Source organism: Mustela putorius, unplaced genomic scaffold (assembly GCF_011764305.1).
Source record: "Mustela putorius furo isolate JIRA1106 unplaced genomic scaffold, ASM1176430v1.1 tig00000450_pilon_pilon_pilon, whole genome shotgun sequence".
In the NCBI taxonomy this organism is placed as follows: domain Eukaryota; kingdom Metazoa; phylum Chordata; class Mammalia; order Carnivora; family Mustelidae; genus Mustela; species Mustela putorius.
In genome coordinates, this window is record NW_025421385.1 from 9,883,431 (window position 1) to 9,898,493 (window position 15,063).

General features: G+C 43.6%; 1 protein-coding gene across 1 annotated transcript in view; it reads left to right on the forward strand.

Annotated features, from left to right (window-relative positions):
* Nucleotides 1-10,235: 10,235 nt before the first annotated feature.
* The window catches only part of TMEM242 (transmembrane protein 242), a 28,920-nt gene continuing 24,092 nt past the window's right edge, over nt 10,236-15,063 (forward strand). The window contains exons 1-2 of the mRNA XM_004770895.3: nt 10,236-10,389; nt 10,976-11,076. Coding sequence (XP_004770952.1) covers nt 10,302-10,389; nt 10,976-11,076 — 189 coding nt within the window. The 5' untranslated portion in view covers nt 10,236-10,301. The remainder of the gene's footprint in view (nt 10,390-10,975; nt 11,077-15,063) is intronic.

Here is a 15,063-nt window from a genome sequence, read left to right on the forward strand (position 1 = left end):
GTCTTCTTTAGAGAAGTATCTGTTCATGTCTTCTGCCCATTTTTTGACTTGATGACTTGTTTTTTGGGTGTTGAGTTTGAGAAGTTCTTCCTGTTTCCAAGCCACTGTCCCCTACATCTTCCCTGCTCTCTGAGGATGCTGAGTGGCCAGTCCTCACACAGACCAACTAAACGATCCATGTCTTTTTCACAGGAAGCACTCCAGGCCAAATTTCCCCCATCCTGCACTTGGTTATTTTCTGCAAATTTGATTTGTCTTCGTTAAAGTCTGTTCAAGTCCGACTTTTGTGGAGTCTGCCTAAGCCATCTTAAGGCATTTCTCTTTCATCTCACTCATTCAGTAATTAAAGCTTCCTGTTTTGTGCCATCTGTAAAATGTAATAGTCATTCCTTCCAGGGTCTAGGTTCAAGTTGCTTACAAATGTTGAATAGCCTGCAGCATGGCCTCGGGGGTTTCCTTCCAAGTGGTATGTAAATTAAGACTCTTTGGGCACAGGTGCTCAGCCAACTTCAAAAACAACCAACCTTAGTAATAAAGTTACGAAATGAGGGGTTTTGTCAAAAGTCTTCTGAAATACCAGTACAATAGTGTCCAGAGTTCTGGTTGACCTGGTTGCTTACGGGCACAGTGCTGCAGGGGAGTAGGGCAGATGGGGAGAAGCCCCGACCTAGACTAGGATATGGCCCCTGGAGTGACCTGCATGACAGGCTGAGGCTGGGGCGGGAGCCTCAGAATGCACCACAAATAAAAATGGGAATAATTGGGGGGCCTGGGTCTGCAGTTGGTTAAGTGTCCACCTTTTGGTTACAGCCCAGGTTGTGATCTCAGGGTGGTGAGATCAAGTCCTGTATCCTGCTCCAGGCTCCCAGGCAGGCGGAGTCTGCTTCTCTCCCTTACCACACTCATGTTCTCTCTTTCCCTCTTTAAAATAAATAAATAAATTTTAAGAAGAAAAGAAAAGAAAAATGGGAGGAATAGCCAGCTGCTCAGCTCCTGGCAACCATGAAGGCCTTGGCTTCCAGACGGTGTGTGAGCAGGAAGCATGTGGTGCCGGGTGGGCAAGTGTTCAGTGGTTATGGGGGACAATTTTCTGTGAGAGAGGGTGAGTTTTTTTCCATTTGGGCAAAGAGGCATAAGAGGTAGCACCTGCACTGTGAAAGACCCCTCTAGGGACAGTATGGCAGCCAGAGCAAGGGTGGCTGAGGAGGACACCACAGAGGACAGCTTCAGGACAAGGAGGGAGAAGCAGAGTTGAGACAGAGAGAGAGAGAAGCTGAAACACATGCTACAGATGGGGTGAAGCCGGCAGCAAGGGGCTCCTCCTGGGCAGAGTAGCTGGCCCCCAGAAGACTGTCTTTGGGTCTAATGGTGATCCCGGTCCCCTTGGCTTTGGCCAGCACCACTGGACCATGTGACGTGGAACACAGAAACTTCCACAAATGGAACCGCCTAGAGCTAGTGTTCTGAGAAGCTTGAGGATGTGACGGGCAGACTGAAGTCCTCCAGGACCAGTGGCTCCCAGGCCCCCAGCACACTGAGCTCCTTTAAGAAAAATCACGTGGGAGATAGGATGTGCTTCAGCCCACTGGTTGCTCTAGGATCTGAAATCAAGAGGAGACCCCCTGCGGGATCTGTCATGAGGAGCATTTGAGTGAAATCCTTCCTGGACGCAAGATGACTCCGTGACTTTTCTCAGAGTCCTGCAACTCTGAGAAAAGCAACCAAATAAGGATAAATATATAGCAGGGCTTGAAATAGTAAATCTAATTCTACTGTAAGTCAGTGTATTTTTGGTTTCTCCACTATACCAATTCAGAAATATGCTTTGGGGACTGCATTTTTCTTCCTAATTGACTGGAATGAAGTAGATTCTTCATGACCATTTTGGCTTCCCCAAACCGCCCCCCCAACCACACACACACATAGCTCTCTCTTTCTTCTCTTTTAGAATGTGAAGAACAGCTTTAAATTTGACATGGGAAAGTGAGACATTATTTCTGGCTTGAGTCTAATGGAAGCTTCGACCCCTCCATGAAATCTGGTCTTCGCTCTTCCGACCACCCAGAGGGTTCAGATGAGCTGCAGAGCGGAGACATTAAATTTTAGATCTGCCCTTGAGCTGCAAAAGGAAGGCGGGGAGTTGTTTTCTACGCTCTAAACGGAATAACCTCGTTTCTCCAAACTGAGCTAGAATCAGATTTTGGGGGGAGTAGAAACAATCCTAGTGACCAACTAGGTCAGTCTTTCTCAAACTATAGTCTTAAGGCACAAAAGATATTCGTCAACAGGGATTTCTTTGGCCAAATTAGTTAGAGAATCGCTGCTTACTAGGTCCTCTGGAGGACTCTGAGAAGCCCCAAAGCAAAGAAACCTGTTATATTTTGTTTGCCAAACTTATTTGATGACAAAACGTTTTTTCCCCAGGTAACACCTAGCAGCCTTCTGGAACTGGCATGCTATCAAAGCTACTTTCTTAGTGCTAAACAGTGCTGAAGAGTGCTGATCTATGCAGTCCTCCCTTTTATGGAGAAGGCAAATGAAGCCCATATTAAGAGATATGGAGACAATGATGCCCCGTTACTGGCAGGGCTGGCTTCCAGACAACCCATCCAGGCTCTTTCTACCTTTCTACCTTGGTCGTAGCTTTGATGTATCCCCTAGCATATTTTCATTGTCTGGAATTTGGAGGTTGTATTTATTTATAGTGCATTCCACAATGAATCCATCAAATGCTTTGAATGTTTTAAAAAGGGTATTGGGTCCTGGTACATTTGACCTAAAAAAGACATCATCTTTTAAGTGGCATGTAATTTACTATACTGTGAAATATTTTATCACACTATATAATCACATTTTAAGAGGTTATTATTTTTACAAGCAAGAATAAATCAAAGGGGTCAAATCTCAGTAAAATACGTTACTAAATTGAAAGTATACTGTCCAGTGAGAAGTAACTGTAGACACTGCTTTTGTAACACAGAGAGAACAGTCGGTGAGCCAGAATTACAAAAGAAAAATTGTTCAAAGGCCACAGATGTATTCTTTAAAAGTAAATTCAAGGAGTTGAAGCATGCTAGCACTCTTCAAAGGCGACATTTTTCTGACTTATTCTCCGAATTCCAGAGGCACGGTGAATCTCAATGCATTTTAGGGCCACACAGTTCTTTCTGACATTCCAGCCCTGGATACTTTGAAATCTTTCTCATATTTCTTTTTCTGTCTTAATACAAGGTAGACTACCTTTAGTTGGGATATTTTTAAAATTGGCTCCTAGCCTCTGAACATCATGTTTGCCAATCCAATACTGGCCCAGGTGGTACCATTTTGTGCACCAGAAAAGGCAGCCCTTTCCAGGTGCAGTGGGTGACCTGCACCAGAGTACCAGGCTTGTGAGCAGAACACAGGCTAGTTTCCAGCCCCTGTCCTCTGGGTTGGAGGCCCGTGTGCATGTGAACACATCACACAACCAAAGGCAGGGGCCCTGTCTGCTTCCATCCTTCTCCTCCAGTCCTCTACCTCTAGACCCACTTCTAGACCTACCTAGAGACCCAGCCTTCACCTTGACCTGACTTCATGGACTCTATTTATGGATTGCGGACCTCTCAAGTCTCCTCACCGACTCAGCACCAAAAGCCCACTGACTCTGTCACAGCTGGGATCCTGGTCACGGGCTCTTCACTTTGCCTGGGCTGTGCCTTTGCATTTAGGAGTTACAACCTCTAGGTCTTGGGTTCTGTGGAAGGTCAGGATGCTGTTATCCATGGGCAAGTCTCTTGATGACACTGACCTTCTCACCTGAAGTTCTGAACTCCCTCCTCTGCCCTGAATTCTGGAACACCATGTTAATTGCTTTGACAGCTACTTCATCTCACAACCAGACCACCAGGACTACAGCCCTCTATTGCCAGGACCCCATAAGCATGGGCTTTGTTCCCCAGGACAAGCCTACTTGCTTCTGAATCATTTGTGAGGCTTCAGTTGCTGAGCCTAATTCTGGGAAACAGCCCCTACCCTCTAAGTTCCAAGACCTGGACCATCCAGGCTCAGCACAGACGCATAACAATCTCCTAGGTGTTCTAGACCCACGTTATGCAACAACAATTGACCTGAAGCACCGCAGGGGTCTCAAACAGGAAATAAAAATTGCTTTAGATCATACTGAACTTGTTAAGGCACAAAGTAGAAGACATGAAGTTAGGAAATGAAGTTCCACCTTCCCTGAAGGCGGAAATGGAAAGACGCTGTGATGAAATTGCCAGTAAATTAGAAAATGGAGGATCCTGGAACTCTAAGCTCCCAATGAGCCAAGGGCCTCTTTCCTTCACCAGAGTAAACCCAGCCCCTCAGACCGTCACAATCAATTCAATTCAATTCAATTAATTCAATTCAATCAATTCAATTAAACCTCTCAATGAATGAGAATTAAAATCAATCTGACCACAGAATTTGTTCAAAAAGTAATTTATCACTCCTCATCACATATGTCATAGAACCTGTTTTCAGTCACTTTGTAGTTTATTAACTTTAATCCATCAGGAGAGAATAATTCACCAAAAAATACAATAAGCACTAATGAAATGTGTGTGCCTGTGTACGAAATACTGGCAAAATGAAATGCACAGATGGAAATATATTTTACTTTTGGCAGTGTTAAAGGGTTTTTCTCTGACTGGGACACACATGGGACTAAAATTAAGAATGCCTTTTATTGCCAGAAAACTTGACAATTTACAAAATGCTTGAACACATGTGAGCATATTTGATCCTCAAAAGATCGAGGACTATCATTAAAGGAAATTATATGCATCGATCTTTTATAAGGAAAGATCTGTGGCTCGTGAAACAGAACAGCTTTCAAAATGATTTCTGGTCTCTCGTTAACAGTAACAATCCAGCTGTGAGCATAGAAGGAGGTAGGAAAGATACTCTCTACCAGGAAGACAAATTGAGAGGAGACTACCTGTAATGGCAACTTCCATTTACTGTGATGAAGACAGACTTCTATTATTCAGCCTGGGGCAGTTAGAGATACTATTCTAAGAGGTAAGTAAAGAGAGGCCGGAAGTGAGTGATGAGATACAACCTTTGAAAGTCAAGTTTCAGCTCACTGCAGAGGAATCATTACCCTTCTTAGCACTTCCGCTGCATGGTATTGACTGTAGTGCACTTCAAGGCAGCTATAACTCTGGGAGTCTGGAGCAGAGACTGGGAAGAATTCAAGAGACTCTGAGAACATCAAGCTGGGGGATATACACTTGGCAAGGGCTCTCCACCAGCCGAAAGTCTCTCCAGGGGACATACGCTTCTCACTCTTACTCCCTCGCTATCCAAGTGTTGTCACTGGATACCTGCTAAAGAGTTTGGTGAATTACTCTGGAAACCTACATAATATTTCTACTTACACAGAAAAAAAAAAATCCCTTTAAATGATGTGATACATTTTTAAAGGATTTTCATTGTTTTTCTTCCTTGTTTCCTCCCTTTCGTAAAAGTAATACAAGTTTCTTGCTAAATTTTTTTTGGAAACATTATAGGAATTTGTAAAACTGTTGCTTTGGTCAGCATTTTGCTTATTAGGACAGACAGATGAAATATGATTAGAAAGTTTCACCTCCCCTCTTCCCTCAAGGTAACCTTTGTTAATAATTCCACATAAAGCCCAGCAGAACCGTTTTCCTAGGAACACATTTAATTAGGCAACAGCTTTTAAAGATCTCTGGGCTCTATTTCTGACAACTATCTTATATCAAGAAGCAGTGAGAAGAATGACCAATATGTGACGTTTATCAGGTTTTAAAAAAGAATTCACCCTCATATTTTAAACAGGGAGAAAGTAAAGCTCCAAAAGAAATGTTTTAAAAATAGATGGGGGAAAAAAGCCTGTCAGTGTTTGGAACTAGAGAGAGCGAGGGTACCCACGTTCTGGGAAACCATAATGCTAACAGGTTTTCTAGCCATTGAAACTTGAAATAGAATCCACAGGGGCCCAAAGGTTTGAAATAAGAATGTGGTCAGATGCATAGATGGTATGGACTTTCAGCTGACTAAAACAAACACCAAAATAGCAACAGAGTCGGTCTCAGATGAGCTTGCTTTCCCAGCAGCTTCTTTGCTTGCAAGACATTTCTATTACATTTTCCTAAAAGGGAATCACGCTTCCACTGAAACACCAGTCCTGCTCCCATCACACGGAGCACCAAACTTCTGTAAATGTCTGACCACAGGGACCCATGCTCAGCATATGCCCCACCTTGCTGTTTCAGAACCAGCAGAGCCTGTCTCGCAGAGACACTGTGTTCCAAATATCTGCGAATCACCTGTTTGGAGATCGCATCACTCATTCTTGTAGAACCCAGTCTAGGTAGGATTGGAGAGCAGGCCAGTTAATTTGACGGCACCCGAAGTCCCTAACTGTGCAAACCGCAGAAATGGGAGATCTTGGTTAACATTGTCTTTAAAATGCATTTTCTTTAAGTGTCCTAATTGGGATGCCTGGACTGTGGTTCTAATCTCAAGGCCAGGGACTCCCCATCCTGGTTTCATGTAGGCTTCCCAGGTCTTGGGATCACCACCTTCTGGAATCTGGAACCGAGCAAAGGACAGGAGCCTAGGGCCAGTGAGGAATGGGGTTTGGGAGCTCCTCACACGATAAGGTCGCCTCATCCAAGGGGCTCCCAGTCTCTCCTCTCAAGGCGTGTGTCTGACAAGGATCTTCAAAGTGCACATTTCTCACCACGGCAAAGATTACCCAGGGGTTTGCCTTTATTGCTCTTCACCCTCTGTATCCTGGGAAACTGAACTTAAGGGTAGGAAGGAGGAACGCTGTCCTCTGCTTTGGGGAATTAGAATGAAGACAGACGTTTGTGAGCAGCAGCCCTTGGAACAGAAGCAGAAACGGGTCCAGCAGGGATGGTTGATATTGCCTCAGAATGAAAACAGGCTCTAGACGACAGGGTGCTGTAATGTCCCTACATTTAAACATGACTTCTCTCTCTTCTATTCCTTACAGTAAATAGTAATATAAGTCTTAAAATAAAAAATGTCTGTGGTTTGGCAGGGACGGGTGGGGGGCGGCAAAGATGGGGAACTAGGTAGCCTGGACATGTCCTCTCTGAGCCGTCTTGGGAGAAGACAATTCCAAGTGCTGAAGTGGACGGTGTGGCTTTAAGAGGTATAAACCGTAAGAGTGAAGCAGAGAGAGGATCTCTCTAACCAGCAGCACCACTTGTGAACTCGTTAGACATGAAAGTTCCCAGGCCCCATGCAGACCCACTGAATCAGAAACTCTGGGAGTGAGGCCCTTCGGGGAAATTCCAGTTACCAAGCTCAAGCTTAGGGACCACTGGGTAGTGGATAAGGACTCGGACAGAATTGCTTTTACTTATTTGTTTGTTTGTTTTCTACTTACTTTTGGCCCCCTTCACCTATTTCTCCTACTCTCCACCCCTTCCTTGCCTCTGGCAACCACCGTTGTATCGATGTCTGTATCTGTGGTCTTCTTTTTTGTTTGCTTGTTCTTTTTTTCATTTTTATTTTGTTTGTTTGTTCGTTTAGATCGCACACACAGGAGAGGTCACACAGTATTTGTCTTTCTTTGTGTGACTTATTTCACTTAACATAATGTCCTCGAGGCTCATCCATGCTGTTGCAAATGGCAAGGTTTCATTCGTTTTATGGCTGAATATTCCATTAAATATGTATACTGCAATTTCTTTATCCATTCGTCCATTGATGGACATTTAGGTGGCTTCCATACCTTGGCTATTATAGATAACGTTACAATGAACATGGGTACAGCTTTCCAAGATAGTGTTTTCACTTTCTTCAGATAAATATTCAGAGTGGAATTGCTAGATCATATGGTAGGTCTATTTTTAATTTTTTGAGGAGCATCTGTACTGTTTTCCATTGCAGCCGCATCAGTCTTTTCCCACCAACAGTGTAGAAGAGTTCTCTTCTCTCCACATCTTCAGAGACACTTATCACTTGTCTTTTTCATAAGGGCCATTCTAACAGGTGTCAGGTGATTCTTACTGTGGTTTTGATTTGTATTTCCTTGATGGTTAATGATGTAGAGCATCTTTTCATGGCTCTGTTGGCCAGCTATTTGTCTTCTTCAGAAAAACGTCTATTCAGATCCTCTGCCCATGTGATTTTTTTTCTTTTTGCCTTTGAGTTGTATGAGTTCCTTATATATTGGGTATTAGCTCCGTGTCAGCTATACAATTTGCAAATATTCGCTCCCATGCAGTAGGTTGTCTTTTCATTTTGTTGATGGTGCCTCTACCGTGCAGAAGCTTTTGGGCCTGTGATAGTCCCACTTATTTCTTTTGCTTTTGTTGCTTTTAAAAATAGAGCTGCTTCCTGGCTCGGCTTTTTAACAGCTGTGTGAGTTGAGCAAGTTAATTGGTCTGAGTTTATGAAGAAAATTAAATGAGATAACATATTTGAAGCACTTAGCACAAAGCCAGGCATATAGAAAGCACTCAATAAATATTAGCTGCTGGGATCACCTTTTTGTATGAGGGAAAGGAGAAAAGATGAGTCCTTAATACCTTCAACAAGTGAGCCCAGTATTTACCAGTTTAAAGGGGACTTTCAGACTCTGGCCTTGTATTTCCAAGGCACCAACAGAGCCGTAGTTCTCAACCCGACTGATCATCTGAAACCCCATGGGCTTTTATAAAAAATATTTTTTTTTATTTTGGGGGGAGAGGGCCAGAGGGAGAGGGAGAATCCTAAGCAGGCTCTGCATGGGGCGGGGCACAATCTCAGGACCATGAAATCATGACCTGAGCAGAAATCAAGAGTCAGACCCCTAACTGACTGAGCAGGCACCCCTAATTTTTAAAATTTATTTATTTATTTTTAAATTTTTTTTTAGAGCGGTAGAGAGAGCCCCCAGTGGAGCTTTTAAACTGCCCTGCATGGACCTTCAGAGCAATCATCTTCAGCAGTAGGCCCTGGGCATCTATAATTTAAAAATTTCCATAGGTAATGCTGTGAAATAGCTGTGGGAATTGAAAGTTATGATAGCTAGCGTTAACATGTATTGAGTATCTATCTGTGCCAGGCACTACGCTAACTTCTTTATTTTTATTGCTTCCTTTAATTCTCACAGCAACTTCTAAGGCAGGTAATGTCAGTTTCTTTTATATATGAGGAAACTGAGGCAAAGAGCCTAAATAACTCAGCCAAGTTCACCTAACAGAGAAGTGACTTAGGACCTGAGCCCAGATTTGAGCTACTAATTGTAATTAACTAATGCATTCATTTACTCATTCATCCAGAATTTATTATGTGTAACCAGGTAAGGAGTTGAGAGCCAGGGAATCTAAAATTGAATAAAAATCTCCATCCCCATCCTGAAGAAGTTCATGGCCTTTGTGCGAGTGTTCAGAATGAACAAATGACAGATTGTCTCATTTTAAAAGATGATGTCATGCGTCGGTGTTTGAGAGGCTGAAGAGATTTTCTACGACTTCCAGCCTCTTCCTCTCGGTGACCATTTATAGAATCCACAACCGTTGCAGATCAGCCTCCTAGACAGAAGCCCAAGCCCATCTGGGGGCGGCCAGCACCAGTGTCGCCCCGCAAGAAGGGCTCTGGTGCAACCTGGACATCTGCGTTAGCAAGTTCTCAGGGTGGTCCTCTGCTGTCCCCGTTGGCTTGTCTAACGCCAGTTCAGCAGGACAGCCGCCCGCCCTGCTCGGTAGGTCCATCAATCAAAGCACGGGACGGAGGTGATCGCAGCGGAGCTGGGGCTGGCTCTCTTCCAGCGATAAAACCTGCCCCTTACACCTCACGTGAGCACTGCTACGAAATTTCCCGGAAAAATACAAAGAGAAGACATAGACCTGCTTTTTAGAATCGTGAAATATTAGCGCTGGTTAAATCCCTGGGTGGAACGAAGGCCGATCCGGGAGACGGAGCTCCAGGGTCTCGAACCCGCCGGCCCTGGGCGCGCCGCGCCATCTGCGACCGCTCACTGCCTCCCAGAGCCCGAGCCGAGCACTGCGGCCGGTAAGACGCTGTCCTGTTCAAGTGCGGCTTTCGGGCTAAAGGCCCGAGCTGGAGGCGGCCCGCGCCCCTCCGCCCCGACCCCGAGGTTGGGGTGGGGACACCACGTGCAGCCACCACGCCGCGGGGAGAGGTGAGAGGGTTTGGGACCCTCGGCCGGTCCCCGGACCGGTATTCTGAACGCACAGGGAGAGCCGGTAGCGGAACCTTTCTCCTCCGCTTCGCTCGCGCTTCCCCCCGACCTCAGTTGGCGTCGGACCCAGCCGTGGAGTCTTACGAACATGGAGACGGCAGGTGCTGAGCATGGGCCGCCGTCCTCAGGCCTCGAGGCTCGGGGTTCCACAGACGATCGGCTTTTCCTGGTGAAAGGTGTGGTGTGGTGAGGTGCTGGTGTCGGGGCGAGCTCCTCCCGGGCCTGCGCTGGAGCCGCCATTCCCACACACACCCCGCCCTGGGAGACCTAACCTTGGGTTGCCCCTGAGTTTAGCCGGTGGGGATCGGCCGGTCAGGGGTCGTGCGCGGTGCAGGGTGGAGACTCCCCTGGGCTGGGGGGCTGGGCCCGTGAGGTGTCCTGTGTGCTGCATTTTCCCCATCCGCTCTGCAGTTTCTCCCGTCCCTTGTCCTACCTTCCACTAGCTTGTTTTCCTCCCCGGGAGAAACTCCCAAACCGTCCCTGGGAAGAGGGAAAGGGACCCTGGGCCACTTCCCAGCACTTGGAAACGACCCCGCAGAATGATCTCAGGAACCAGAGGTCGTGAGGTCACGCAGGTTTCGCACCCCTCTGGTTTACCTTTGGCCAGAGCCAACTAGCTTTCGTTCTCACATTTCAAAGTGACTTAAAATTGAAATAGTGTCTGAACTTAACTTGGGTACATCTTCTTAAGGTGGTTTTTTTTCCTCTTTCTCTCTTTCTCTTTAATATCTCTCCTCGCCTTACCCCCAAAACTCTTGGCAGGTGGAGTTTTCCTTGGTACAGTGGCTGCGGCAGGAATGCTAGCGGGATTTGTTACAACATTATCATTGGCTAAAAAGAAAAGCCCTGAATGGTTCAACAAGGTTTGTGACCCGGAAATCCATTCATAGCATTGTTATTGTTTACACATAATTGGCAGCTGTTTTGCATGGGAGAAGTAAAGAAAATGTTGGTGGACTTTCATGTTGTTTTAAGAAGTAAACCTATATACCTAGATTCAAGAAGTGTACAAATTAACCAATGGTCTTTATTTTCATTTAGAAAGAAGTATTTAGGGAGACCCGGGGGGGTTCAGTTGGTTAAGTGTCTGCCTTCAACTGGGGTCATGATCTTGGAGTCCTGGGATCAAGAGCCCCATGTGGGGCTGGCTCTCTTCCCAGTGGAGAGCCTGCTTCTCCTCCCTCTGTGCCTTCTCTCTCTCTCAATCATAAATGAAATCTTTATTTAAAAAGAAAAGAAAAGAGAAGTACTTAGTTATGTGATTTCTTTTTCTTAAATTTTAGCAGCACAAGACTTGGAAAGCTATCCAGTACATTTCCTGTTCACAACATGACTAAGTCTAAATTGGGGTAATTCCCTATCAGTTGTAAGAGGCCCAGTATTTTATACACCTCTGGGGGAAAAAATGATGCCAGTTAAATTCTTGACACAATACTGATTCCCAGAAGCATTTCTATTTACTTATTTATTTAAGCTTTACACCCGGCCTGGGGCTTAATATGATCCCAAGACCAGGAGTCTCATATTCTACTGACTAAGCCAGCCAGGCACCCCACCAGAGGCATTTCTGTTTCAGAAATGTTCAATTGTTGAAATAAAGTGCATCTTACCATCAATGAAAAACATGGGTCAGCTCCTTGAGCCCAGAGATCACACATGCTTTGTGCTGCTGCAGCCCCGTTCCCCAGAAAAGTCCCTGACACATAAGGGCTCAGTTTGGGGTGAATGACCACAAGCTACTTAAGGCAGAAAATTCTTACTCTCTGAGCAAGACTAAGTAATCACTCATGTGGTCATACCCCAGTTGGAGGATTTTTCTTCTCATTGACTTGTCATTACTTGTTTGCACGTGTCCTGTCTGCCCTCTTCGTCCCGTATGACTTCTTTATCCATCATTTCATTGCTTCAGATGTTAACTTGGGATCTTTTATGTATCAGGCACTGTGCTAGCTAGGTATAGGAGAAAGAAGAATGTACAAAACATCTGCCTTTCAGGAAGCTAGCATCTGGTGCAGGAGACAGATACTAAATATTGACACAATTAACTATATAATTATAATTTGATGTTTGCTTGGAAGAACAGTGTTAATAATTGGATATCATGCTTAAGCAGTGCAAATACCGTAAAGGAAAAAGACCACATTTAAGATGCTTTTGCTTCCCATCTGCATACTCGAGACTTAAATGGAACTACAGAAATCACTGTGATGAAACTGTGGTCATTTCCCCCTGTATTACAGAATATTTTCCGTGCAGAAATACATCTTGTAGAAGGAATCAGTAAGGCCTAACTGATAGCAAAGTTTTAACAGTACAATTTGCATAGATTTCTAAGCCAAAATTACCAGTTAACTTTTGGGTCACAGACCTTTCTGAGAATCTCATGAAAGTTACGGATTTTTAGGGAAAAAAACTACATACGCACAATTACAACTTGGTATTCTATTTTGTGGTTCTAAGATTTGATTATCACACATGCCCTATCAAATGTGGTTGTCAAGCTGTGGTCCACAGAGCCCTAGGATCCTTGAGACTCTTTTGAGGGTCTGTAAAAAAACTATTTTCATAATAATCCCAAGTCATTTGCGGGGGTAAAACTGCTGGTGCATTAGTGTAATCAAGGCCGTGGCACCAAACTGTACTAGCAGTCATTGTGTTCTCTGTTACCATGCCTCTGTAGTTTCAAAAACAAAATGAAACAAAACAAAAAAAAAACCTCGTTGCATGAGAATGTCCTTGTTATAGCAGTAAAAGTGTTGATTTTATTAAATCTTAACACTTGATTACTATTCCACATGAAGAAATGGGAAGTATCATAAAGCCCTTCTGATCTATACCAGAGACGTTTTTCTCTAGGAAAAGCAATTGTATGATTAAGTTGCATGCTGAACCAGCTGCTTTTTTTCATGTAATATCATATTGTATTTGAAAGAGCAACTGACAAACTATAGTTATTCAGAAGTAGGTATTTGGCAGATATTATCTTCAAAATGAACAAAATGAGCCTGTCATCTCTCAAGCAAGCATTTGTCGGTATTTATTGTCAATGAAAAAAATTGAAGCTTGCAAGTGAAAATTAGATCTTGGGAAACGTGCCATTGGGAGCATGATAGGTGCTCGATACGTAAGGCTCTCCTGATGAGATTGCTGGTAATAATAATGTGATATTTTAAATATTTAATAAATGGTGTCAGCCTCGGAAAGATCTGCATAAATTGGTAAATCAGTATTTCCTGAATGATCCTAATGCATGAATAAAAGGCCCATTCGAAATACAAAAGAGATAAATGGATTTTAATATAACAAAGTGCAAAAAACTCAACGGTCTGACTTCCAATTCCAGAGTACAGGCAGCTATTCGGGAAGTTTCGGTGGAGTGTCAGAGAAAGGAGGCTGTTAAAATACTTGTCCCTTTTCCAGCCACAGATCTCTGGAAGACTGGATTTTATTCACATTCTTCCATCAAAAAACATATTGCAACAGATTGAATACAGAAGCATTTATGAAAATTCATCTGTCCTTTATTAAGCCAAACATTTAGAAGATTAATCAAAACGTAAAACATTGCTTCTTGGCACTAAATTCTTTTGTTTTATAAGGCAGTTGTTTTCATAAGAATAGGTTTCTATTCACCTATACTGGGTTGATTTTTTTTTTTAAGATTTTATTTATTTATTTGACAGAGAGAGATCACAAGTACACAGAGAGGCAGGCAGAGAGAGAGGGGGAGGCAGGCTCCCTGCTGAGCAGAGAGCCCCACGTGGGACTCGATCTCAGGACCCTGAGATCATGACCTGAGCCGAAGGCAGAGGCTTTAACCCACTGAGCCACCCAGGCGCCCCTACTGGGTTGATTTTTAAATGAATACTTAAATGAATACTTTTCAATGAATACTTTAAATTTAAATTAAAATTTTTAAATTAATACTTAAAATTTAAGAATTTCTTAGTTTTAATTTTTAATATATTAAATATTTGTAAGTATAATCCACACAAGCAGAAGTCTTTGGGATCCAAGTAGAAATGGATCCTGAGACCGGAAAGTTTGAGAACTACTGTTCTGGCTGGTTAAATATGTTGTGTAAAGTTCTGCCTCTCCTCTGGGGGAGCATCTGAATTAGAGCATTACCATTGATCCAGACTGTGTCTGAGAGGCTCAGAGGTTCTGAAGCAGGTAATGCATTTACACTTAGCAAGTGCCGGTTTAAGAATCCCACTTAGGCAGTTTATTTCAGAGTCGCCGCCTGGCAGTTTTCCCTGACATTAGTAGTAAAGATAATATCGAGCATTTGAGTTTTACCACGTGCTGGCTGCTGCTGTTCCTTGAACCCCCACCACAGCCCCATGAGACACTGTTATTAGGCTGTCCCCATTAAACTGAGGCACAGACAGATTAAACAACTTGCTCACCATGGCGCTCTTTCCATCTTATTCTTGGTGAGGAAATTATACTATTTTTAGCAATTTTTTACTTAAATAGCCTTCTGTGTGCTAGCCTGGAATCGAAGCATTCATTATAATACAGATACAGATTGCAACTCAGGACTCTAAAAATGACCAGCTTTAGTTGGGGACAGCCTACACTGCTATTATTTCAGGAAGATGGTCATCATTTCTTTAAAGTCTTAACCGCAGTATCTTAGCTGAGTCTCACACTAGTGGAAAGGGAGTAGTAAATGCTGAACGAATGAACATTGATTTTTCTTTGTCCTTTACTGAATAAACAGAGGAAGGTATAAGCTAAGGTCCCTTTTAAAAAACACATGCACATACATACATAATACATAGATAATTTCCGTCCTTCCCAAGGAAATAAGGAGTTTTTAACTTAAGTTTCTAAAATAAAATTTA